The sequence below is a fragment of the Ammospiza caudacuta genome, chromosome 7 (assembly GCF_027887145.1).
Source record: "Ammospiza caudacuta isolate bAmmCau1 chromosome 7, bAmmCau1.pri, whole genome shotgun sequence".
Lineage (NCBI taxonomy): Eukaryota > Metazoa > Chordata > Aves > Passeriformes > Passerellidae > Ammospiza > Ammospiza caudacuta.
Genome location: NC_080599.1, coordinates 9,781,184 through 9,807,555, shown reverse-complemented (window position 1 = coordinate 9,807,555; position 26,372 = coordinate 9,781,184). Strand labels below are relative to the sequence as shown.

Below are 26,372 nucleotides of genomic sequence, written 5' to 3'. Positions count from 1 at the left end.
CTTGTGTGTGGGAACCACATCTGATACCTGCCACCTAGAGCTGTGTGTATAGGAGGAAAGTTGAGAAACTACTGTGAAGGTCTGTAAAAAGGTTTGAATGGAAGCGAGATAGGGCAAGGAGAAATAAATAATGAGAACTGACCAGAGCAAAGAGGTTCCTAAATTAACCCCTTTTGGGGGGGCTCACTGGGAGAAGGCTGCCAGTAGGAGCAGCTCAGAAAATAAAAAGATTTTCATTGCTGTTAGTACTGTTTTAAAATAGGAGGATAAATGGGATAGAGTTTTGTATGCTGAAATGTCTTTGTGTTTTAAGAAATCACCCAGAATGGCAAAGAGACTATAAGATCAGACCGCCCTCTGGTCTTGGCCCTTGAAAAAGGAAAACAAGGCAAAGAGAAAGCAAATCAAACATGTTGTTCAGCATACAGCATAAGATAGCAACGTATGAAATCAGGAAAGGATTATCATGCTGAAATGCAAAGCAATCACAGTTCACAAAATGAGTACATATGATTTGCTAAAGGCTCCTCCCAAGGTAAGGGAGGAAGGGTAAAGATGACCTCCCCAAAAGGGAAGAATTTTTGTTGACACAAGGGCCATATATTCAGTTTTAAATAAAGCTTTAGTACCTGTGGAGAATGTTTATGTTGCAGTGTGGGGAACAACTGAACAACTGGCCAGTCTGAGAAGGCATACTTGTGCAAACCTTTAAAGTAATATGTGTACTATGTGTACCTAAAAGCTTTTGTACAATTTGCTCAATTTGCTAAACATTCTCAAATGAGAAAGGTTACTCTGGAGGCAAATGATATATAGATGTTAGGCTTAGCATTAACAGACACTGAAATTAAGAAAGACATTAGTAAGGAGATATTAGAATAAGTAAATAAGTGTTTTCAAGGGTATGGGCCTCTGCTGTACCAGGGAGACTGAAAGATGCTCCCCCATGAGCATCAAGCTTAAGGAAAGAACACAACTAGTGAGAACTGAGTAGTACCCTCAAAAGGAAGATAAGGAAGGAATCAGCCCAATAATTGATAGTACTGGATTAAGGGCTGTTAATAAGATAACACAGAATTTATACACTGTGGTAGCAAATCCATATACCTTACTAACTTGTTTAACACCTCAGCTAACCTGGTTCACTGTTTTAGGCCTAAGAGATGCCTTCTTTTGCCTTCCTATCCACGAAGCCAGCCAGAAAATTTTTGCATTCAAACACAAGCTCACATAGTCCATGTGCCTGAAGGCTTCAAGATTCCCCACTCCGATTGGAGAACAGCTTGCAAAGACCCAGAGTCCCGGGAAGCTCCACAAGAGGAAAGGAGGCTGTTGCAGTACGTGGACGATCTTCTAGTAGCCACTCGGATGAGGGAAGCGAGAAAAGCCTGGACGGTAAGCCTTTTGAATTTCCTAGGACTCCAAGGACGCAGAGTCTCAAAGAAAAGGCACAGGTAGTGAAACAGAAGGTAATCTACCTGGGGTAAGAAGTGAGTGTGGAGCAGCAGACTTTAAGGCAGGGAAGCCCTATGCCAAACCCTGAAACCCCAGACAACGAAAGAACTCCGAACCCTCTTAGGCATGGTAGGGTAGTGCCAGCTGTGGGTTTATAATTATGGACTGTTCACCAGACCCCTCTATGCTCTTATTGCCAATGGAAACAGAGATCTCCAGTGGACACAAGACACCACATGGGCCTTTCGCCAGCTAGAGAGAGTGCCCTCATGTTGGCTCCATCCTTGAAACTTCCAGATGTAAGTAAAGCACTCTTTCTATTTTTCCCACGCAAGGAATTGCCCAGGGAATATTGGCTCAGGACTTGGACCCTTACTGAAGGGCAGTTGCTTACTTCTGTAAGCAACTAGATGCAACAGCCAAAGGATGGCCAGGTTGCCTCAGAGCTGTAGCAACAGTCATGCTGAATATTCAAGAGGCATGCAGGTTTACCCTGGGACAAAAATGACTGTGCTAGTGTCCCACACAGTGTCCGCAGTACTGGAAGTGAAGGGTGGCCACTGGCTCTCACCACAGAGGTTTCTGAAATGCCAGGCCATCATGGTAGAGCAAGACGATGTAGAGATAGTGGTGACTAATATTGTCAACCCAGCTTCTTTTCTCAGTGGAATCAAGGAGAAGCAGTACACCATAGTTGCCTAGAGACCATTGAAGCTACCTACTCCAGCCGCCCAGACTTAAGGGACACTCCTCTGGACGATGCAGAGACCTGGCTCACTGACAGGAAAGCGACATTGCAAAGTTCACAGTGACTACCTGCAGAGAGGTAATAGAGTCTAGACCCTTACCAACAGGTACCTCTGCGCAGAAGGCTGAGATAATTGCCCTGACCCGTGTCCTGGAAAGGGCAAAAGGGAGGCGAATAACCATCTACACAGACCCAAGGAATGCATTTGGAGTCATACATGCACATGGAGCAATCTGGAAAGAGAGGGGACTGCTGACCTCACAGGGAAAGAAGAGACAATCCAGCTGCTGGAAGCAGTTCAGCTACCTGAAAAGGCATATTAAGGCACACTAGAGAGTGAGCTTAAAATTGGAGGAAAGAAATGAGCTGGCGGATGGAGAGGCAAAGAAAGCAGCAAAGGGTGAGGTACAGATTTTCCTTGAAGGTAAGCCATAATACAATAATACTAACCAAAAGAGATGTACAACTGCAAGGGGTGGGCTACCATTGAAAGAGAGCTAGTAATCCCTTCCCATTTTCGTGGTTACTAGTGAAGGAAGGGCACTAGAAAACACACTAGGGCCTGACTACTTAAAAGCCTTTTATAGAGTGTGGCTCCTTTGTCAAAATGACCAAGGCTGCGAGTGATACAGAGTGCATTGAAATGAAGTGTTGACTTTGAAGCAGTAGTTTCCACAGGCTTTCTAGAACACACATCTGATTGAAACAATTGTTGTATCGTTGTCAGGAATTTATATGCCACTATCACTCAGGTAAGCTGACAATGAGATCCTTGCCTCCAGACTAACCCCAAAATACCCCCCGGCCAAAACTCGGTCAGACTGGGAGAGGCCATGGGCCTGTACAGCAGTGGCAAATTAACTTTTCAGAACTCCCAAGGAAATGGGGGGGGTATCAGTATTTACTGGGATTAATAGATACATTTTCAGGGTGGCCAGAAACATTCCCCACCAGAACTGTCAAAGCTCAAGAGGTGACCAGATTATTTTTACAAGAAATAATACCACGCTTCAGAGTTCCAGCCACGATATCCTCAAATAAAGAATCACATTTCATTTCCAAAATAGTGCAACAGATTAGTAGCCATCTGGGCACAGATCAGGAACTTCACACCCCATACCACCCCCAATCAAGCGGCCAGGTGGAGAGAATGAATAAGACTGGGGCAAGAAGTTAATCTACCCTAGCCCAAGCTCTTCCACTAGCACTATTGCAAATTCAAACTAAACCTTGAGCTAAAGGAATGCTGAGTCCTTTTGGAATGCCTTATAGAAGACCATATAGAATACAAAGGGAATGTCCAGAATGTCAACCTACAGGGTGGCATTAAGCAAACAGCTCAGAGAAATTGAGAAACATGAGGCTGGAACTCGGAGCAGGGAGTTAGATAGCCTGAAGATGATGTATATGTTAAGTCTCTTACAGAGAAGACTTCGGAACCACAGTGGGACAGACCACTGTGAGTACTTCTCACCACCTTCACTGCAATCAAAATCAAGGAGCAGAATGCCTGGATCCATCACTCTCGGGTGAAGAAGGCCCAGAAACCCCTTAAGGAGTGACGCCAGGAGACAATGAACTGAGATTAAAACTTACTCGGGCAAAATGAGTATATTGTGGTTGGGAGTAGCTCATACTTTAGTTTACAGAATTGTTTTGTATGGAATTATAACTGAAGTTTTAGAACTTGAGAGTACCTCTGTTCAAAGTAATCCTAAATGGCCTTGGTCCCTGGCATTTAATCAGTATACTGGATCCATAGGAAAACCTTCTGAGATAAAAGATTTAAACATATCTACTGTAGTAATCCACGAGAATCAGATATGTGAGGAGAAAGAATGGCAAGAACAGGAACTGTGGACTCTTCAAGGAATCTGAGGAGAAGAAATCAAAGTAGGGTGCCAGGTCATCAATAGGGTAGCTTATGAGAGACCAGATGTAATTAGTGTCTGAACCTCCCCTGGTGTATATGAACACCAGGAAGTCTGTGATAACCTAAGTGAATCAGACTGTTGGTGTAATTTCACCTTGATACAGCCTGTAGAAGTGACCTGCCTTTGAGCTCAAATTAATATCAGACTTTCATTTGAATTCAAAGTGGACACTGCACTTTTTACCACAGCAGGGCCTTATACACCCCATACTAGTTCAGACTCTACCCAAACTCCAAACTTGAACCTAACGTAGTAAAGAATGTGACTGAACAACAGCTATTATTCAATCCAGAATGGTCTCTCAAATGTGTGGAGTTGATAATGCAAATTAACATCTCAAAAATCCAACCAGCCTGCTCCTCCTTCCTAAAAACTTCCTTTGAGGGCTGGACAACATGGTTACAAAAACAGGCATATCTCAGGAGCAGAACAAGAACGGAAGGAGCCAGCTCTCCTGGTGCCTAAAACCAGGAACACCAAGAAATCAGTTTCCTTAGGTCATTTTCCAAGCCAGTTGGCTGAACACTCAGGCAATGACTGGTAAAGGGTGCTGAACTGCAGGTGGTAAATTAACCCAAGCAAGGAAGGTGATTTTCTTTATTTATAGCTATCCCTTTTCCTACTGAGATTTGGATCAGTGATTGTCCCAGTCTGAGGCAGTTGGATTCTGCTTAAAAGAGGTAGAGACCCCCCCTCAGAGCTCAGCAGCAGGCTGTAGGATTTTGAGCATCACTTTTGTGCTGAGTGTTTCAAGTAGCAGAAACCTGATCCCAGTTTCTTCTGAGGTACTGCAATGAATTTAGGCTCTTCTCTCAGACTTCCCTTTCATTATTTACTTGAGGCTTGGACCTGAAGCTAGGGGCAAGGTGGGTGAGGTTTCGTAGGCCAGGAGAGACATTCCTGCTTCCCACACATCTGGGAAATCAGGTGCTTTGGAGGGGGAAGGAGATTCCCTGAGGTCTCTACATTTCAGAACAAACATCTGCCTCAAATATGACCTAAACCTCTGTCAGATACACTTGTGAAGTGTGTCTGAATTTGCAGTGTGAGCCCAGCACATCCCTCTGGCAGGGAGGGATGGTCATAAACAGAAAGCAGTTCCTGTTCCCCATAACAAACATCTAACTGGCATATTAGGGACAAGATTAGGAGTTTTAAATGGAATTGATTCAGAAATACTGGTGAATAAACTGGCCACTGCAGCAGGTAGCCTAACAAAATTGAAGCAGCCTTTATAGTAATCTCTATTGGCATTAGGAACTAGCCAGTGACAGATTTCAAAAGTACTGCCAAAGTAAGGAAGTATGAAAAGGCTGGGGACCAAGACCACAAGTTGATAGTAGAAGCACTTAGTATAGTACAAGATAATGTGTCTTTAGCTTTCAGTTGTATACAAGCACAGTTATGGATACAATCAATAGCAGCTCTGATCATATGGGAAAGGGGTGAAGGTAATTTTCCAGCTGAAATTCAAGAAATTGTGTGGGATAATGCAATTGATGTTGAAAGGAAGTTTCAAACCTGGCGGACTGTGGTGAATTTCACCTATGATCCTGTTTCTAATGTGGCAACTGCCTTTGTGCTTACCATATGTAATGCCACTGTTTATGTTATCCATCCCATCGTTGCTCTAGGATTAAACCATGAAAAAACAATACTCTGTCCTTCAGAACATGGAGTGTGGGCACGAAAGATGAATGGGAAGTGGCAGACAGTAAACTTAGAATCCTGTACTGCTAGAGAACAGATGGGATTCATTTGTGAAAGCAATACTAATAATGCTCAGGATGTGTGTTTGGACACTGAGCAGAGTATTTGTCACTTCGAAATTCATCCAGTCACTGACCAGAAAACTGTGCTCGTATATACTGGAAAAGGGGGTATGCTTGAGAACTGCTTGTGCTGCTGTACAAATTGATAGCAATGATGTTATTCTGTCTAGTAGAAACCATTCTAATCTCTGTATATGTAATTTTGTTAAGATTACTGGATGTGAACTTTGGGTGGTCACCAACTGCAAATGGAATCTTTAATAAGTTGTGCCACCCCATTGTAGTTTTACTACTATTAGTTGGGGTAAGCTTAGGATTATCTATTATATTGTTAATTTGGAACTGGAGAATGCTGCAACGAATAGCTGTACTAACATCTTTGTCAAAAGCACATGGTGAAGCACTAAAAGACACTTACTGTTGTGAAGGTTTTCATTAAGTAAAAGAATTTACTTATTTCCTAGGAAAGGGGGGAATGAGACAGAGTAAAGATCCATTCTGAATTAGGTGAAGTGTCTAAGAGAGGTGAAAAGTCTGTGAGGCAAAAGCTGAAGGAAGAACTCGCATGCCGAGACAGCAAGGAGACAGAGAAAGAAAAACAGAAAAGACCACAAGGTTGATTTGCCCCTGACTTAGAAATTCCTTTGATAAAGAAGAACTGGTGCTAAATGTCACACGGAATGAATATGTATGAACTTATTGTGAAACTGTATGCATATGCATTTGGAAGGGGGATAAAAGAAGACCCGAGGTCTTCAGAAGTACGCATGCCTTGTTGGGGGACTTGCGTCCAGCGCGCTTCGTAAATAAACATACCGGGCTTTACAACTTTTATAAAGTTGTGAGGTTTCTTCTTTTCTCCGCAAAACAGATGGGATAAAATGGGATGGGATGGAATGGCGCCAAGTTGGCTCTGGGCCCCTGTGGCCCAGCTCTGCCACTCACCCTCCTGCGGCAGCTCAAACGGCACCACCTCTTTGGTTTCATATGCTGGGGCAGCTCCAGGGCCTTCTTCCTCCTCTTCCCCCAGGCCACCTTGGGCGCTTTCAGGGGTCTCTGCTCCATGATAATGACTGGTTTTGTGCAGGCACCTGCAGAAGAGAAGCCTCAGGAAGGCCACGGGTCACCAAGTCCTGTGGTCTGGCCTCGAGCTCAGCTGCAGGAAGAACACCTCGGAAAGGCTCCGGGTCAGACAGGAACGAGTGCGCTGTGCGGGGGCTCCTCACGGCACTGCTCTGTCCCGTTCCACCCCGTTGTGTGTTCCCAGCAGCCGGGCAAGCTTCTATTTCCCATGTGTCACAAAGGGCCCTTGGTCACCGGGTTCCATTCCATGGCACAGAGACCATGCTGCAGTGTGCCACCCAGGGCCCTTGCACACACTGCCTACCGCCCTGGGGCTGCCCCCAGCCCAGCCAAAGTGGCCAAGCTTGGAAGGAATCCCTGGCCCCAGGTGTCTAAGACAGCCCGACAGGATCTTTGGGAAGGGCTCAGACCACCAGCAAATGCTGCCCAGCTCTGGTGGGCTCAGTCCTATCTCCATATCTTTCCCTGAGAGCATTTGAATTTCTAAATTAGAATCATTTGAAGGGAGGGGATTTACATTTTCTATTTCAGAGAAGCCTTCTGCCTTCATTAGCAGACGCCTCTCTCTTCAAACCAAGAAGATTGTTTATCATCTTGCAGATGCGCAGTTGCTGGGCAGCCCCATTTTACACCAGGGACCTGGAGAACCATTCCCAGCAATTGGGAAAATCCTAGGTGCTCCATCTACCCATAGATGAGGTCTCCAAATGTGGCCCAAAATGTGGTCCAGCTTTTATAGGCCAAAAAGAGCAAGTCCAAGTGTCTTGATGATATTTTTAGCTCAGAAAGGCCTGCAGCTGATGGCACACTTCACAATCAGCAGGGGACACAGCTAGGCCAAAGCCCAGACCTCTGCTGGGAGCCTTTCTCCTCAAATACCCTTCAACAAACCTCCATGCAAATCAGTTGGGAAAGTTTCTTCTAATGATACATTTCTGGCACATAACTACACAGGCTTATGTGAAAGATTCTAAAGCAGCTGCTGTGGAGTCAAAGAGCCAGCACTAAGAGTCCTTGTCATCTCTTTGTAGCTAAATTCCACTTTGGGGGATTTGAGGGAGTTTGGAACGAGCTAGAGAGCAGGCCTCTGAGTGTTTTAGATGATGCCATTGCTTTTTCTTCTCTTCTACATAGACAGGAAGGGTGAGTTTGGCTCACATCTGCACTGCATGGTTCACAAGGCTGCAAGACTTGTAGTTACAAGAGCTTTGAAAGATTTCTTGGCCAAGAAGACACTGCCAACAAGGATATTTATGTTTTGCAGCCAATCCTTCAATATTTCGTCTTAGGGACTCATGCTACAGTGTAAGCTTCCTTAGCCAATCCTGTTATGACACACAAACTCACAGCACTGCATCCTAAGCTTCTTGTTTACCATTGTAACTACTTTTATTTTTTCTAGATCTTCAGCACTAAAACTCTAAACTTTCTTTCACTTCAACGTTCCTCCCCGTGTCTCTGCTATAATGAACTAGAAATCCACATTCTCGCTTCTAGCACCTAAGTTTGGAAGCCCTTTCCAAGGTCTCCGATCAAATCCTGTGTTTAATTCTAAGCTTTGCTGACAAGACCAAAGGTCTGAGATTTCCCTGCATTTGGGTTTCCCACAACACCGATGATGTTAGTTCCAGAGTGCCCAGGATCCCTCTTGCAAGTCAACTCTGGCAGGAAGAAGGCGGCTGCCGGGGGGCTGCTTGTGGCCTCTGACAGCCCATTGCTCAGGGCTTGCCAGCGCCTCAGCCCCTGAGGCTCTGCCCCAGCCCGGCCAAGCTGCCCGGCAGCAGCGCCGCAGCCCCACAGCAGCTCCAGAGCAGCCCCATCCAGAGGCACCTGGGAGCCCTCAGCAATGCAGCCAGCAGCACACGGGCAGGAGGAAACGGCTGGCGCTTCCTGCCTGGCACAGGGCTTGTGGCCATCTCCAGGCACCACTCTGGCAGGGATCCCCGCAGCCCCGGCCCCTGCCCAGCCGCTCTGTGGCCGGCACAAAGGCTTCAGCAGAACCACCACAGGCCAAGGGGCTCTGGCCATTTCCCTTGCAACACGGCATGCCTGGGCAGCTGGCTGAGCACAAGCACCCTTTTCCCCCTTCAGGGCCTCACCACCTCTCAGCCTGCTGTGCTACTGAGCACAAGCTCCCTTTTCACCCTTTCCTGCCTCTTGCCCTGTAGACCCTGGGAAGCAAAGAAAAGCTCCTGGCAGTCTTTGTATCATAACAAATTCTAGAATTTATTTATTTACAGTAATCTATAATATATAATAATAGATAGAATTATATATACACTATAATTTTTATATTTATAATAGAGATAAAAATTTGAAAAGAAGAAAAGAAAAATCTTAAAGAAAAGGAAAATTCCCCCTGGCTCAGGTTGCCCCAGTAGACAGAGCATCCAGGATCAGTTCTCCTCAGAGCTCCAGCAGCGCAGCCAGCCAAGCACTGACAGACAAGGCCGAGTCCTGCATGCCCAGCGGAGCTGATCTTGCAGCCTCTGGAAGACGGAATATCGTTCACTCAGCAGTGCCTTGAGGACATACAAGGTTTCAAGTGGCATCTGTGACACGTGTGAAATACAAAGGTGTGTTTTATGTCAGGTACAAACAGGCAATGGGTGTATTTGTAATTGCGATATGTGTGGAGACCAACAATGGGACAGTTGCGAATTCTAATAATAATTGAGGAAAGTAAAGCATTGAAGAAGGCTTTTGAAACTATCTTTTTTTTGGAATTAACCCTGGTTGATTGAGGAGCATTTGAATTCAAGTGTTAAGGATGTTGCTCTTTGCTTGTAGTTAAGCCTTAAAGAATTCTGCAGTAATACCCTTTTGAAGTATAATTTTTGAATATTGCTTGTATCCTTGAAACTATAGCTTTGGAATATAGATAAAGGAAACATGCTTAACTCACACCTTCACAAAACAGAGAAAAGCAGCTTGAGAAAGGAAGATGAACATCAACTCAAGGATTTATATTTTCAACCAACGGAAGCTGGACATCACTGTTATGAGATTTATAGTCCTTGCAATTAAAAGGTGGACACACATCTGGGGAGCTGGACTTTACCAGATGGGATTCGTCTTTCTTCTTTTGGAAACTGGACCACCACCAAATGGGGATATTCCTTTTTGGGGTACATCCTGAGAAAAACTAAATCACAATAGTATATATAACTGAGACATAAAAATTGGGAATAGAAACTGCTGATGAGTAAAAATTGGAATAGAAACTGCTGAGAAAGCATATAAGGACCCCTATAAATACCTGTAAGCCTCAACTATCAGTGTGCAGTTGGAGGGAAAACTTCCCCCAATGTACCCTGTGCTGTATTGCTCATACTTTACCATATTAATTAATAAATTGATTGCTGCTTGAATATTGGCCTATTCAAGCTTCTTATTTATAACAGGAGCGGGGCAGGTACACCGTGGGACAGCCTGGGCTGCACAGGGCACAGGCATGGGCAGCAGCTGCAAGACAGCCCTGCCAGAGCCAACCTCGCCAGCACTTTGGCCATGGCTGCTGGCCCGGGGTCTGAGGCAGGAGCAGGAGACAAGTGACCCTTGCAGGCCTGGGGCCTCATTGCCTCCTTGTCCCTGCTCAGCAGCCTGGCAGGGGCCACCCCATGCTCCTGCCCTTGCCATTGCACAGCCCCACATGCCAGTGCCCATCCCGGGAAGAGCCCTGAGCAAGGAGGGAGGGACAGGATCTGCCTGGCCAGGGGCTGGGGCTCAGGCCTTGGCCCTTGGCATTCCTGAAACACATCCAGGTGTGCTCAGCACAAGAGACACCTTTGCCTTGCTTGTCCCCAGCTGTCATCACTGCCTCCAGTGTTCTGCTCAGACTGGAACCTGGGGACACTTTCCCAGTCGTGTCTCTCAGTGGGACCCATTATAACTTCACAAACTTCAGAGTTTCAATTTAACTTTGAGTTGTTGAGAAGTGTTTTGAAGACCCTCTCAGGGACTGAGTCTGATGTAAACAACATCAAAGCCCTGTGAGAATCATTAAAGTTTTCCTAGTCCAGTTATGGGGAAAGATTTCAAAGAACTTGTAAGAAACACACATTCCTATTTTAAATTGAGTGTTTTATTTATTTCTCTTTAGAGCAGAGGTGATTGCAGCATTCTGTGATTGATATTGACCCAGGGTCTCTCCTCAGCAGTCCTGGCCTGCTCACAGAAGCTGTGCCTTGAGCTCTGACCCAGTGTGGACAACCTTGCTCCACATTGCCCAGCCCCATCCTATCTGTCCTCACTGCCCTGGGCCCTGCTGTGCTTGCAGAGCTGGCTGCACTCAGCCTAAGAGGGGTTTTCGCTTTTTGGGGTTTTTTGAGGCAATCTGAAATTGCTGAGTTTCCCCAGTGCAAACAGACACACTGCTCAGGTGTGTGCCAGCCCCAGGTGCCACCAAAGGCACTGCAGAGCTGCCCTGGGCCAGCTGTGAGGGTGGATCATCAGCCCAAGCTGCACTGGGCCCCTGCAAGGGGCTGTGGCCAAGGGCACTGCACTGACCCCACTGCTGGGTTTGGGTCACGGCCACCATGAGAAATGAAACTGTCCTTGGAAACACTGGGGAGGACTGGGACATACTGGGAAACACTGGGAACGCTGTGGGAGACACTGGGACATACTGGGAGTGATACTGGGTTCTACTGGGACAAACTGGGGACACTGGAGTTATTGCAGAGAAGACTGGGGACACTGGGGTACCTGTGGATGACATTGGGATGAACTGGGAATGACTGGAAATGAACTCAGGTGTATTGCGATGGACTGGGCTGTACTGGGATGGACCGGAGGGGCACTGGATTGTACTTTAAATAAACAAGGGCCAGGAGACTTCTTCTCCTCTTAAATGCCTTTATTAAAAGTGATCAGCTCAGGATTGGGCGGCTCGACGGTCTGCAGCATCCATCGTCTCTCCCAAGGCGGCTCAGAGGAGGAGGATATGCACAGCTCTGTCCACCAGGAGCAGAGCTGGGGATCAGATCCTCTTGGAAGCCTTTAGGGCCTGCTGATCCCGTCAGATGGTGCCCCTCCCACTCAGTCAGCTTGGTCTCACCGCCGGGGTCAACTCTCATGGTCAGGGCAAGAGGCTCTGAAGGTGTTCCACGTCTCTGCAGGCTCAGCACTCGTCTCCTCATGTCCAGACATCACTCCAGTCTCTCAACTCTTAGGTGGCTCGTTGTTTTTGGGGTTTCTCCATGAGTTTGGAGATGAGGGTCCCACAAAGCATTCTGGTCTTGGGAGTCACTTTGCATAACCCCCCCCACCTTCTCAGGTGTCTTCCCTATTCTGAGAAAGGTAAAACTTAGCCTCGGGCAAGGTCCCCACCCAGGAGAAGGGCCATTACCTCGCCCCAGCCAGGGCTTTTACTAATACAAAAACAACCATTAACGACAACGACCCGTGATTACAGTAACAAAGGCAGCATCCCAGCAGTAGTGGTAACTTTTTCTCACAGAAACAAATATTAACCGAATTTTTGTTCATAACGGTACTGGGGTCTACTTGGGATGAACTGGGCTTTACTGGGGTTATACTGGTCTGTACCGTGAATGAACTGGGCTGTACTGGGAGGGATTGGAGGAGGGTGATTAGGCTATTCCCACCTCCACCGCATCCCATTTGCCAAGGCTCCTGCTCATCACTGCCCACAGCCAATCATCGCCAGGGATCCGGGACTAGGGGCGGTGCCTACATGGGCGCAATATTTTATTTTTGCCTGCAACTCCCGTCATGCCCCGCAGCCCGAATCAACCCCATTAGAGCCGGAACTACAAGGCCCGTCATGCCCCACGCTTCAGACACCCTCCCCCCGGGATACGCCCCCATCTGTCCCATCAACGTTTCCCAAACACTCCAGGATCCCTCAGTGCCCCCTCAGTGCCCATTCGGGACCCCGTCAAAAGCGTCCCTGGACCCCCTGAGTGCACCCAACCCCACAGATGCCCACAGCCACTTCTGGGAATTCATCTCCTCTCCTCCCCCACAGCCCCAGAACCCCAGAACATGGTCCCGCGCCTAAAACTCCTGCCGCATCCCAGGCCCTAAACAGCCCGGTTAGAGCTCCCCAAGCTCACCCGAAGTGCTCCTGAACCATTAAAGTTTGCTCGAGGACCTCAAGTCGAGGCTCGGACGCAGAAGTGTCCCCCAAGAGCTTTCCCGGATCCCCAAACGCTGTGTTCGAGCCACTTTCGGGACTATGGCTCCCATCATGCTCTGTGGCGCACGTCCAGCGCTGTTCCTGCCAGGACTTCATCTCCCGTCATGCCCCGCACCCCACCGAGAGCCATTGCAGCTGCGCCCAAAACTCCCGTGATGCTCCACGGCCCCGTTAAACTGTATGATATCCGCGCCTACAACTCCCATCACCGCCTGTGCCCCAGAGAGTCCCGTCATAGCCCCCCAAGGGCCCACCCAGACCCTGAAGGGCCCCAAATTCCCCTCCCTGAACTCCAAGGGCCCCCCTGTACCCCCAAGTGCTATCCCGGACCTTGAACTGTTCCTCAGAATCCCTGAGTGCCCCTCCAAGTTCCCACCCGGCTCCCCCAAGTGTCCTCCAGTCCCTCAAGTTCTCTCTGAATTCCCTCCCCAGACCCAAAACTACCCCAAATGGGCCCCAGAAATGTCTCCAAAGTGCCGCCCCTTGATCTTGTGTGAGAAAATAAGAAAAAAGGTGACAAAAGTGCTCAATTTTTGGCATAAAGAAGGAGAAATCAATAGCTGAGAGTTTTCAATTAATTAAAGGAATTATCTTACTTAGAACCAATGATGAATAATGTTTTTGGTTTCTAAAACTGTATTTGTTTTTCATATCAATTTAGAAATTGGGTAATAAAAATATTGAACAATATGCTAAATTAGAATAATACAACTATAATTTTAGGAATTATTATCCTTTAATTTTCAAGTAAAATGCATATTTTTTTCTATGTTTTCGGATGTCAGTCCCAGGTGGGCGATGTCAGACATGGTGAGGTTGGGCGTGAGGAGCAGGTTGTCCAAACAGGGTCAGCCTGCAAGGGGCTCATTCTTCTCCCTGGCCAGACCTCCTGAGGAGACATTCAGCATCAAAATCACTTGGGGAATGCTTCTATCCCCTCTTCTCTTAAATGCAAAGAGAAATATATTCCCTTGACTAAAACCAAAAATCATGAGGAATCTCCCTCCTGAAGACAACTCCAAACTGACTCCAATCCCTGCACAAGCCCTGGACACTCAAAGACAATGGAAGAGAGACAAAGAGCTCCTGAGGCCTTTCTGTATTTTAATCAGACCCACGTTGGATATGGGGCTGGGTCCAGGAGCCTGAGGCACTGAGAGAAGGATGAAGAGGCTGCTCAAGGAGACATAAGCAAAACTCCAAGTGCCTTGGAGCATGGCTGGGCCCCACTCAGGGCAGGGAGTGCCAAAGGCTGCCCAGGGCCAGGTGAGAACAGATCCTTGAGGCCAGGATTGCAGGAAGCAAAGGGCTCTGAGCAGGGAGCTGCAATGCTGAGCAAGACCTGGCAGAGCTGGGTTTTCTCTCCTTTCAAGAGTCTCTGGGTAGACACTGTTGGTTTCAGGTCCATGGTCCCTGTACTGCTCTTGGCCTGCTCTGGTTAGGGTGACAAAAGCAAAAATCTTTGACCACGGTCCTGATGTTGTCTTATGTTTTCTCTGGTTAGAGATGTTATTTTAATTCTTCATTTACATGGTGGCTTGTTGTTCTAGGGGGTTTTCGTTAGGTCATTCTTTTCTGCTAGGTCTTATGGGATTTTCATATTTGGGTATTATGACATAATCCTCTTCTTTATGGTGTCGGGTGGTTCGCCATCTTAGATGAGAGTGGGAGTGATAGTGAAAGGTTTTAAAATCATAAAATTTGGGAAATTGGAAAGAAGCTAGACTTAGTGGGGCCCTGGAAAATGTTAAAAATAGACTCTGAAAATGTTAGGCTTTGTGTTTGCCAGATCATGTGAAATTGCACCTGTGTAAGCAGTATATGATAAATGATATAATTGTTCAATGTGATGATTGTTTAGTAATTAAATATAATTATTGTATAATCATACGTAGAGTCATGAGAAACTATGTTAGAAGTTTGAGGGGGGGTCACGAGGAGCCTATGCTTGGATGAAATCTATGTATACAATAGAATAATAAAAGTTTAATAATTAACATGAAAGTTATATGATGATAGCATATAAAAACGTGTTCATCCTGAATGTATGTCGGAGACAGATTTGGGTTTGTACCCCTGACACCCAGAGCTCTTCAATAACAGCACCTGCATAGAATCATTCTCATGATTATGTGCTTCTGAACACTAACAGGAGCAGTGGAGGTAATACCCAACAGTAAAGGGATTAACATAAATATAAATCCTTTAACTAGCATTGGAACTTGACATAACTATAAAACATTCAACAAACAATCTATAACTAACATTGGAACTTAATATTAACTCCTTTAACAATGAACTTTATATCAACTCCTTTAGCAATCGATTCTCTACAATTTCACTCTGTAATTCTTCGTTAGGATTAAGCCTGCATCAATTAGCAATTACTTCTTCTTGAAAGTACAATTTTATTACAATTTTTAATATTGGTTGTAAATTTACTTGGCATCTTCACGTTCTTGATCATTCATTATCATGATTACTTTTACTTCTTTCTTATTAAGCTCTTTTGGTATCATTAAACTTGCTTGTACAGCAGATGTTACAACTCGGATTATACAGGGGAGCATGCAAGGTAGGAGGATTAAACTAGCAATTTCACGTAAGATAGAAAAGGCTATTTTTTTCCACCAGTTTCCTTTTAATGGCCAGAAATTGCCCCACCAGCTGGTATCGAATGTAGGGGTCCACTCTTGTGTTCCAACAATAACTAACTTCCAGATTTCCTTTGAGATATTTCTAATTACTTCAATGCGGTCATCCATTTCTAAGCAGCACTCGAGGAGTTAAATTTTCACATGTGCTTCCTTCATGGGCTAATAAATAATCTACTGCTAGTCTGATTTGATACACTACAGTTCTAGTCTGGGATGGTTGGTCATTTATGTGGTCTAAAGCTAGAGAGGTTCAGTTCGATACCATCTCAAGTACTGCTTGTAATCTTAGAATCCAATTTAACATATAAATTCATTAGAAGACTTACTAGGGGATGTGGTTGGTTTTGACTCTTCAGTAGGAGGTGGTACAGGTCCTTTAATCTGGGTTATATGTGTCCACCCCCTCTCTTGGGTCTGTATGGCTGTATTGGTGGTGAGTAGGACCTGAAAAGGGCCTTCAAACTTAGAGGTTAAGGGTGCAGAGTTTCATGATTTAACTAACACCCAGTCTCCTGGATTGATGTTATGTCCCTTAGTGTCTAAGGGAGAGGTTTGAGGGAGATAGCCCTTTTTCCTAAGATCTTCTAACATACTTCCTATAGCCTTTAGATATTTTTGGGTGGCTGTCTCTCCTTCTGGATAAATTCCTGTGCTATATGGGCTGTCAAGAAGGGGAGTCCAAACATCATTTCATAAGGTGAGACTCTTATACCTGATCGAGGTCTTGTTCTAATTTGTAACAGTGCTAAGGGTAGACATTTAAGCCAATTCATCTGGGTTTCTGTAACTAATGTATATAATGTGTTTTTGATGGTTTTATTCATTCTTTCTACTCTTCTGGAGCTCTGGGGATGCCTATGGGCTGTGCAACCTCCATTTCATTCCCAGGGCTTCAACAACTTGTTGTAAGACTTGTGCTGTAAAATGTGGACCTCGGTCAGAATCAACATTATTTATCAACCCATATTGGGGAATGATGTTTTCTAGGATTGCTTTTGTGGCTGCTTGGGCTGTCCCTCTTTTGGTGGGGAACGCCTCTACCCAATGGGTGAGGTGATCCACGATCACTAATAAGTGTCGGTATCCCTGGACAGGGGCCATTACTGTGATGTCTACCTGCACATTTTGGAATGGCCACAAGGCCAACTCTCTTCCCCCAGATCAGACAGTACTCTTCTCATTATTTTCTGATTAATTTGTTGGCAAGTTAAACATCCCTTGGTAACTGCCTTTGCTATGTTATGTACTCCCATGCACATATGATCTCTTGGAAACTGGTCACATAAGCCTTGTATTCCCCAATGGGTCAAATTGTGTAACTCCGTCATCACATTTCAGGCTAGAGCTTTATTTAAAATTTCCTGTCCATCAGGGGTCCACCATTCCTCATTTTCTTTTTGCTGTCCTCTCATCTTTTCTAACTCTCTTAATTCTTTCTCGTCAAAAATGGGTCTTTCCTCTTTTCTTTCCCTACTAGGTGTTCCTTCTATCTCAAGAATTTTATTTGGACTACCTTGTTCCAAGGCTACTTCTTTTGCTACTTGATCAGCTATTTGGTTTCCCTTTATTTCAAGGGTGTCCCCTTTTTGATGTCCTTTCATGTGAACTTTGGCTATCTCTATTGGTTTCCTTAGGGACTCTAGTACTAATTTTCTTAGCTCTTCATGTATTAAATTTTTGCCTTTAGAATTTAGGAACCCCTGTTTTTCCCATGTTTTTCCAAATGTATGGGCAGTCCCAAATGCATACCGGGAGTCAGTATAGATCATTCCTTTATCTTTTTCTAGTGAATCTAGCCCTCTCTTCAGGGCACAGATTTCAAAGCACTGGGCACACCAATTTCTGGTAGGGTAACTTTCCTTTTTCCTCAACTTGCATTTTCTGCCCATCTATGATTGCATACCCTGAGACCCGTTTACTGGCTACCATTCATGATGATCCATCTGTAAATGAAGTTTTCCCGTATGGGAGGGGCCCACCCTCTAAATCTTCTCTCACTTTAGTCTGCATTTCAATAATTTCTAAACAATCATGCTCCAGGTCTGTTAACAGCTCTCCTGTGAGGAACTGGGCTGGATTTAAACATTTTGAAGTGACTAATTGGAGGCCCTTGGTACTTTTTAGGATCACTTCATACTTCAGTATTTGGGAATCGGTCAACCACTGAGGGGCCTTGTGACTTAAAACAGCATTTACATCGTGTGGGGTATGAACCTGGATCTTCCCCTTTCAGGTTAGTTTCTGTGTGTCTTCTATTGGCTGTTGCCGCTTTCACTTGCACACAGGCTGGCCACCCTCTGGCTAATGGATCTGGTAACTTGGAGAGAGATGTGACCGGCTTCCTGCATCCTCCTCAATCCCGTGTAAGGACTCCGCAAGCTATCGCCTCTTCCACGTTTACAAATAAGTCAAAGATCTTTTTGAGGTCTGGTAGACTTAGTACAGGGGCAGAAGACAATTTAGTTTTCAGATTCCGAAGCTGCTTCTCATCATTTGAGGTCCAGGTTACAGGCTCTGAGTCTATCAATTTGTCATATGGAAATTTAACACTTTTAGTATACTGATCAAGCCATAATGTGCATTACCCAAACAAACCTAGTAATTTTCTAACATCTCTTTTGGTCGTTGGGGCAGGGATGGACAGAATTCCCAAAATTCTCTTGGGGCTTCACCTTTTATACCCTTGGGTGATTATGTGTCCTAGATATGTTACTTCTTGTTCCACAATTTGCAGTTTCTTTTGTGTTAATTTTAGGCCTTTTCCCCCTAAGAAATTTAGACGCTAGTATGCTAGAACTTCTAACTTTGTCTTGTTCTCCCCCTGATACAGGTAAATCATCAACATATTGAATAATATGTACCTCATTTTCAGGTTTAAACTGTTCTAGGAGTTCTTCTAAAGCTTGCCAAAGAGATTGAGGATTCTGTAAACCCCTGGGGAAGACCTGTCAACCTTAGTTGCTGTTTTCTTTTCTTTTCAATGCCCTCCCATTCAAAGGCAAACCAGTTTCAGCACTCTTCAGCCAGGGGATATGCCCAGAAGACATCCTTTAAATCCATGACAGAGAACCATGCATGCTCCTTAGGTACTTGGCATAAAAGGGTGTATGGGTTTGGTACTACCAGGTGCCTCACAACCATTCTTTTATTTACTTCTCTTGAATCTTGTACGAATCTATACCTTCCATCAGCTTTTCTCATGGCTGGTGTGGGAGTATTATATGGAGACATGCATGGTTCTAAAATGCCTTTCTTTAATAGCTGGTCAATTACTGGGGCTGCTCCTTTCTTTCCCTCTGGGGAAATTGGGTACTGCCTTACCTGAATGGGGAGACGTCTTTCTGCATCTCTGCTTTTATTCGTGGCATATTCAAGCAACCAATTTTTCCCTCCCCCACCCACACATTTGCGTTGATTTAATCTATTTCTTCCTTTGTTAAGGCCATTATTTGTACTACCATTTTTCCTTCTTTTGGGATTACTCAAATTCCCAATTTGAATTGTAAATCGTGTCCTAATAAATTACAACCTAACTTGGGGATATAAATGAACTTAGCTCGACACTCTCTTGAATTTCCTCTAATTTCTACATCGTCTATAATCTAGGCCTCAAATGGTTCTCCTTTGGCCCCTCGTACTTTGCAGAGCTTTTTACCGACTGTGATTCCTGTTGGTATTTGAGTCACACATGACTTGTCTGCTCCGGTATCAACTAAAACTTCAAATTCATCATTCTGGGAACCAATCTCGAAATTTACAAAGGGCTCTTCTAGATGATTCATTAAATTCCCCAGAGCATAGAACCCTTGACACCCCTATTCCGCATACTTCTCGTCTCTTCTTAAGATGTTCTCTAGAGTTTCTTGCTCCCAGGTATGGCTTCATCTAATTGGAGATTCTTACAATTTCTCTTTAGGTGTCCTTTCTCTCCACAGTAATAACAATATTTGTCACTGGGGAGAGCCTTAGCCCCTTTTGGTCCAATAAAACCTTTGTCTATTCTAAGTGGTTCTACTGGCTCATCCTTGTTGGCTCCTACACTTTCTCTGGCTATGGCTACCATAATGTTAGCTTTTGTTTTTGTCTTTTTTCTTTTGTTCTCAGATATACTCTTATGGCTTCTCTCAGCAGTTCATTAAGCTTTTTTTCCTGCCAGTCCTCTATTCTTTCTAACTTTCATGTGATATCCGGCCAGGATTTAGTTACAAATTGTGTGTTGAGAAAGACTTGACCTTTGGGGCTATCTAGGTCAACATTAGAGTAAATCTGGAAGTTTTGCTTTAGCCTATTAAGCCATGTTGCTGGGGTCTTGTCTTTTTCCTGGTTGCTGTCAAACGCTAACCTGGTATTACTCCCTCTAGGGACGGATTCTTTTATCCCTCTGGTCATCAGGGACATGTGATCTCTCATATTCCTTCTCCCCTCTTCTTGATTAGGGTCCCAGTCAGGCTCCACTGAAGGCATATTTTGGTCACCTGGGGCCCGGGCTGGTTTTCTCGCTCCCAAATTTTCATTCCTGCAGTTCTTATTAATCAAGTCTCTTCTAGGGAAAATAGGATGTTAAAGATAGAGTACAATTCTCCCCATGTATAAATATTAGGGCCTAAAAATCGATCAATTTGATTTGCTATTCCTACTGGGTCTTCCACTAAATTTCACAATTCTTTCCTAAAGTTTCTAACTTCAGACACAGTCAAAGGAGCCTTTACAAATCCAATCTCACAGGCCACCCCACCCATGGGAACTTTTCTGAGGGGGAGCAATTTTTCCACTTCAGCTACTTTGTTGCGAGTGGTAAAACATCAGCTGTGGAAGCTGACTGGGTAACTTCACTCTTGGGCATGAGATTCTGAGATGTTCTTTGGCTTCTCATTTGTGGTGGGGAAGGAAGAGCAGAAACTCACTGGTGAATAAGTGGTTCATGAGATGGCAGAGGTAAGGGGATGGTAGTTAAGGGTAAAGAGAGTAAGGATAGGGTGGAGGGGAAGGTGGTGGAGCTATAACCGGGTTAGGAGGTGGTAAAGGAATGACAGCTGGGAGAGGAGGAGGAATTGGGTCCACAGAAAGAGGAACTGGAGGAAGGATTTGAGGTACTGCAAGGGTAGGAGGAAGTAAGTGGTCAAGGGTGGTCCCTGATTTTGTTAGCCTTCCCAGCCTCTTCTTCATCTTTTACTTTACTAGCTTGCTTTCTCTCTTTTAATTTATAGGCTCTTGTATTTTCCTCCTCTGAGGCGTACTTTAGCTAACAGGTGACAATCTGTATGTGATGGGCCTTTTGCAGGAACTAGGGGCAAAAAAGAAGGTGCATCACCTTTGGACAGAGAGGCAGATAGCTCAGGAAATGTTTAAGGATGTTGTTGGGTGTCCTGGGTTGACTATATGATGCTTTTATCCCCAGTCGTCTCATTCTGTTTATGTTGAATAATAATAAGTTTTGTACCTTTAAGAGTGTTACAGAGAGTGAAGGGGGGGAAAGAAGAAGCGCGTAGTTTGTTTTCAGACACTGCACTCACTCCTCCACATTCCTGCTCCTGACTGTGTTGTCTGCGGACAGACAGCAGGACAGAGCTTCTTCTTTTGCTTTTAAGTTAGTGTTAGCTAGCTGAGGCAAAGAAGTTCCCTGGACTTTTTTTCCTTTTTCTTTGGACCTCTTGAAACTGCTCTGGACTGAACACCCAGGAGAGCACCGGCAGCGGCAGCTGAGGCCCACTGGGCCGGGCCTGGCCTGCGACAGTTCCAGCACTGGAGGGACCGATCAGAGACTGAGTGAACTGCTGCTTGAACCCAGGTTTTTCTCAGTTTGTCATCTCTTTTAGAGTGGCAAGGGGTCTCATTGTTTTGATACTGTTTTGGTCTTATTGTTTAATGAACAGTTTTTTTCCACCTTTCTCCAAGGAGGTATTTTTTCCTCCCGGACCAATTGGGCGGGAGGGGCCGATTGGATCTTCTTTTCCCACCGGAGCTCCTTTGGGGGATTCTTCCCCAAATTTGCTCTAAACCTGGGCATTAGGTCATGCAGAAAGAAAATCAGAGAGGTGAAAGCTTAAGGTTTAACCAGGCCACTTCTGTGAAGGATAATAAAAATGTTTCTATAAATATATTAATGTCAAAAGGAGGTACAAGGACAATCACCATTTATTATTATGGTTACCAAATATGAGGGAAAGGCTGATGTACTTAACCCCTCCTTTGCCTCATTTTTCAACATTAACTAAACTTGTCCTCAGGACAAGTGTTCTCCTGAGCTGTAGATGGGCACAGGGAGCAGAACAGCCCACTGTAATCCAGGAGGAAGAAGCTGGGGACCTGCTGAGCCACTCAGATGCTCACAGGTGTCTCTAGGAGCAGATGAGATCCATCCCAGGGGGATGAGGGAGCTGTGGATGAGCCCCCCAAGCTGCTCTCCATCATTTACCATCAGTGCTGGCTCAGCAGGGAGGTCCCAGTGGACTGGAGATGCCAGTGTGAGCCCATCCCCAAGAAGGGCTGGAAGGAGGATCTGGGGAACTCCAGGCCTGTCAGCCTGACCTGGGTGCCTGGCAAGGTTATGGAACAGATCACCCTGAGTGCCATCCCAGGGCACCCACAAAATGACCGAGGGATCAGAGCCAGCCAGCGTGGATTTCATGTTCTGCACTCATGATCTGCATGAGGGGATTGAGTCCAGCATCAGCAAATTTGCAGATGACACCAAGCTGGGTGTGAGTGTGGATCTGCTGGAGGGTAGGAGGGCTCTGCAGAGGGCCCTGGACAGGCTGGACCCAAGGCCCAATCCCAACCAGGTGAGGTTTAACAAGTCCAAGTGCTGGGTCCTGCGCTTTGGCCATAACAACCCCTGCAGCTCTACAGGCAGGGGACAGAATGGCTGGATGGCAGCCAGGAAGAAAGGGACCTGCAGGCACTGATGGACAGCGGGCCGGACATGAGCCAGCAGTGTGCCCAGGTGGCCAAGAAGGCCAATGGCTCCTGGCCTGGATCAGGAATGGTGTGGCCAGCAGGAGCAGAGCAGGGATTCTTCCCCTGCACTCAGCAGTGGTGAGGCCAAACCTCGAGTTCTGTGTCCAGTTCTGGGCTCGCAATTAAGGGAAGCCATGGAGGGGCTGGAGAGTGTCCAGAGAAGGTCAACAAGGCTGGTGAGGGGTTTGGAAGAGAAGTGTGGTTAAAAGGATATGAGGGAGCTGAGGTTAAATAATCTGGAGAAGGCTCAGGGCAGACAAGGTGGTTGGACTTGATGATCTCAAAGGTTTGTCCCAATAAACCTGAGTAGTTTCTCTGGTGTCCCCCAGCTCTTGCTGGCCCCATGGGCTGATGGCATTTGTGCTCCCTCAGGTTCATGTCCCCACAGCAACAGCATGGGTGTGCACCCCCTGCTCTGTGCAATGCAAACAGGGGCTGCTGAGCCAGTGCTGCCGTGTCTGTGCCTGCAAGGATGGGGCACCTGTGTGAGCTGGGGGAGAGGCCAGGGCTGCAGAGGGGGGATGTTGTCGGCAGCTCCATGAGGATGGTCTGGGACGCTGCCCTGGGCTGTCCAGTGCACTGGGGATGGATCAGCCCCTGCTCTGCTGCTCCTTCCCATCTCCCCCAGGGCGCTTGCAGAGTCCCATCCATGCTGTTTGCCCCCAGCCTGCCCATGACCAGCCTGGGGCTGCTCACGGGGCTTTTCTGTGCTGAGCATTGGCCTGGCTGTGTTCTTGAGAGAGCCTGGGCAAGGAGCCTGGAGCCCCCAGGCCCTGGGCTGAGGCGTCAGTGCTGCCCCAACAGTGCCCATGGCCTGTCCCTGCTGCAGCCTTGGCACTGCCACCCCCAGGGCTGTGCCCAGCCGCGAGAGCACTTAGGCCCTACAGCAACACCAGGGCCACGGCAGCAGCACTGGCAACACCAAGTGCTGCTGCTGCTGCTGGGCACAGCTGCTGGGTCAGCACTGATCCGCCCCCAGCTCTGCACACAAACATTGCTGCTGCAGCTCCAGAGAAGGCAACAAAAGGGGCATCTCTGCAGAAAACTTTATTTGGAGATCCTTTAGTTTTTTTAAAGCCACTGAGAACACAGCTCCTCATTGACACACTCTGTGGCTACAGGGAAGGTGGAGAGAAACAAAATAAGAAAAGGCAAAACCAATAGCATTTCTTTTGGACAATCTTAAAAAAAAAAAATTAAAATAATGAAAAACATCAACAACCACCATACGCAACAAAAACAATCAAAGATGACTTTGATTACAAGTGATTTGCAGAAACTGGCCAGCAGTTTAATTTTTCTGATATCCTCCAGTCACCAGTCTCCACACTGCAGCCTTGAGCTCCTGGTTCCTCAGGCTGTAGATGAGGGGGTTCAGGGCTGGAGTCACCACTGAGTACAGAACTGACAGGGCCAGATCCAGAGATGGGGAGGACATGGAGGAGGGCTTCAGGTAGGCAAATATGCCAGTGCTGACAAACAGGGAGACCACGGCCAGGTGAGGGAGGCAGGTGGAAAAGGCTTTGTGCCGTCCCTGCTCAGATGGGATCCTCAGCACGGCCCTGAAGATCTGCACATAGGAGAAAACAGTGAACACAAAACAACCAAAAGCTAAACAGACACCAAGCAATGAAATCCAAATTTTTCTGAAGGTGGAGTGTGAGCAGGAGAGCTTGAGGATCTGTGGGATTTCACAGAAGAACTGGCCCAGGGCATTGCCCTTGCACAGAGGCAGGGAAAATGTATTGCATGTGTTCAACAGAGCATTGAGAAAGCCACTGGCCCAGGCAGCTGCTGCTGTGTGGGCACAAGCTCTGCTGCCCAGGAGAGTCCCGTAGTGCAGGGGTTTGCAGATGGACACGTAGCGGTCATAGCACATGACGGTCAGGAGAGAAAACTCTGCTGACATAAGAAAAGAAAAGAAAAAAACCTGTGCAGCACATCCTGAGTAGGAGATGGTCCTGGTGTTCCAGAGGGAATTGTGCATGGCTTTGGGGACAGTGGTGCAGATGGAGCCCAGGTCGCTGAGGGCCAGGTTGAGCAGGAAGAAGAACGTGGGCGTGTGCAGGTGGTGGCCGCAGGCTATGGCGCTGATGATGAGGCCGTTGCCCAGGAGGGCAGCCAGGGAGATGCCCAGCAAGAGGCAGAAGTGCAGGATCTGCAGCTGCCACGTGTCTGCCAATGCCAGCAGGAGGAAGTGGCTGATGGAGCTGCTGTTGGACATTGCTTCAGTCTTGGCATGATGGACTGTTGGAAGAAGACATTGACAAAGTTCAATCAAGTTTTTTGAGTCAATTTTATGATTTTTTTTTTTTTTTTTGGAATCTCTGCAAAATCAGTTCTCTTCCTGTGAGGCAATTTGGCTTAACTTTTTTTGATTTTGAGTTTGTGGTGCTGAGTACCTGTCTCATCTTTATCACTAGTCTCAGGCCAAACACGGTGAAGACAGAGGGAAAACAGGGTTCCCTGTGCCCCAGTGCAGTCAGTGCTAGTGCCACACATGAGTCCTTTGTTCATTACACCTCGTCTGTTTGAGGGTTCCTGCACTTAAAAATGTCTTGAAAAATAAAGTGGACTTTTTGAACACTCCAGTTTAAAACTAATTTTCTCCAAATCCTACTGTCTATCCCTGTGAAACTGGACAGGAATGGATACCAAGGGTTGGCCTGGCTCTCTGCTGCCTCGAGTTGTGCCTACTGGGAGCTATTTCTCTCTATCCAAGCCTTGTCCCTGCTAGTGCTGCCAGAGCCCAGCCCAGCCCTGGGGGCTCAGCTCTGCCCTGCAGATCCCTCCCAGCACTGGGCACTGCCCAGGGCATCTCCCTGGAAGCAGGGCCTTAAGGGCAGGCCAGACAAACAGAGATGCTGCAAGCCAAGGTGCTGCTGCTGCTGTCTGTAGGGACAGGAGGCTGAGGAGGCACTTTCTGAGGGAGAGCTGAGGCACATCTGCTGATGCCCAGGGTGACAGTGCAGGAGTCTCAGTGACACAGCCAAAGCTGGCAGCCCCTTTCCCTTCCCTTTAGGAGAAAGCTGAGAGCAGCCCTGGCAATGCAGCACTATCTCCACAGCAGGAGGAATCTGCCCTGATGGAGGTGGCTCCTTCCACCTCAGACTTCTCCCCTGCAGCGTCCATGGGGAGCTGCCAGGCAGGCTGAGAGCTGCCCCTGGCAGGTGGCACATGCCCTGGGCTGGCCAAGAGCCCTGAGGGCTGCAGGAGCTGCTCTGCAGGACAGCCCTGGGCAGCCCTGGCTGCAGCCCCAGCTTCAGCCCCTGCAGCTGTCCCTGACAGCAGGAGCCATCCTGCCCTGTCCCTCTGACGGTGCCCAGGGCAGCCCTGCTCTGCAGCATTTCCTCTTCCTCCTGTGCCACAGAGAAATTGGGAGAGTCCTCCTGACACATCCCTCAGGCTGTGGGGTGTTCTGGCTTCAGGAGATCCCTCCAGGAGCAAAGGGGACATTTCCCTGCACCCACAGACTCACCATGCACAGGGCTGTGAAGATATTTACCCAAGTGAGGTCTCAGCTCAATGTCTTCCCCGTCCTGATTGGCTTCAGCCTGTCTCTGCCTGGCTCCTGTCCCCTTAGTGCCTGCAGGCAGAGCCCTC

The 26,372-nt window shown here is 46.8% G+C and overlaps 1 protein-coding gene across 1 annotated transcript; it reads right to left on the bottom strand.

Moving 5' to 3' along the window:
• Positions 1–24,060: 24,060 nt before the first annotated feature.
• On the bottom strand, positions 24,061–24,993 carry LOC131559635 (olfactory receptor 14A16-like). The gene has a single exon (XM_058808052.1). The coding sequence runs from the start codon at positions 24,991–24,993 to the stop codon at positions 24,061–24,063; it is 933 nt and encodes a 310-aa protein (XP_058664035.1).
• Positions 24,994–26,372: the final 1,379 nt, after the last annotated feature.

Coding starts and splice junctions, on each gene's coding strand:
- LOC131559635 (XM_058808052.1), bottom strand. CDS start 24,993: ATGTCCAACAGCAGCTCCATCAGCCACTTCCTCCTGCTGGCATTGGCA.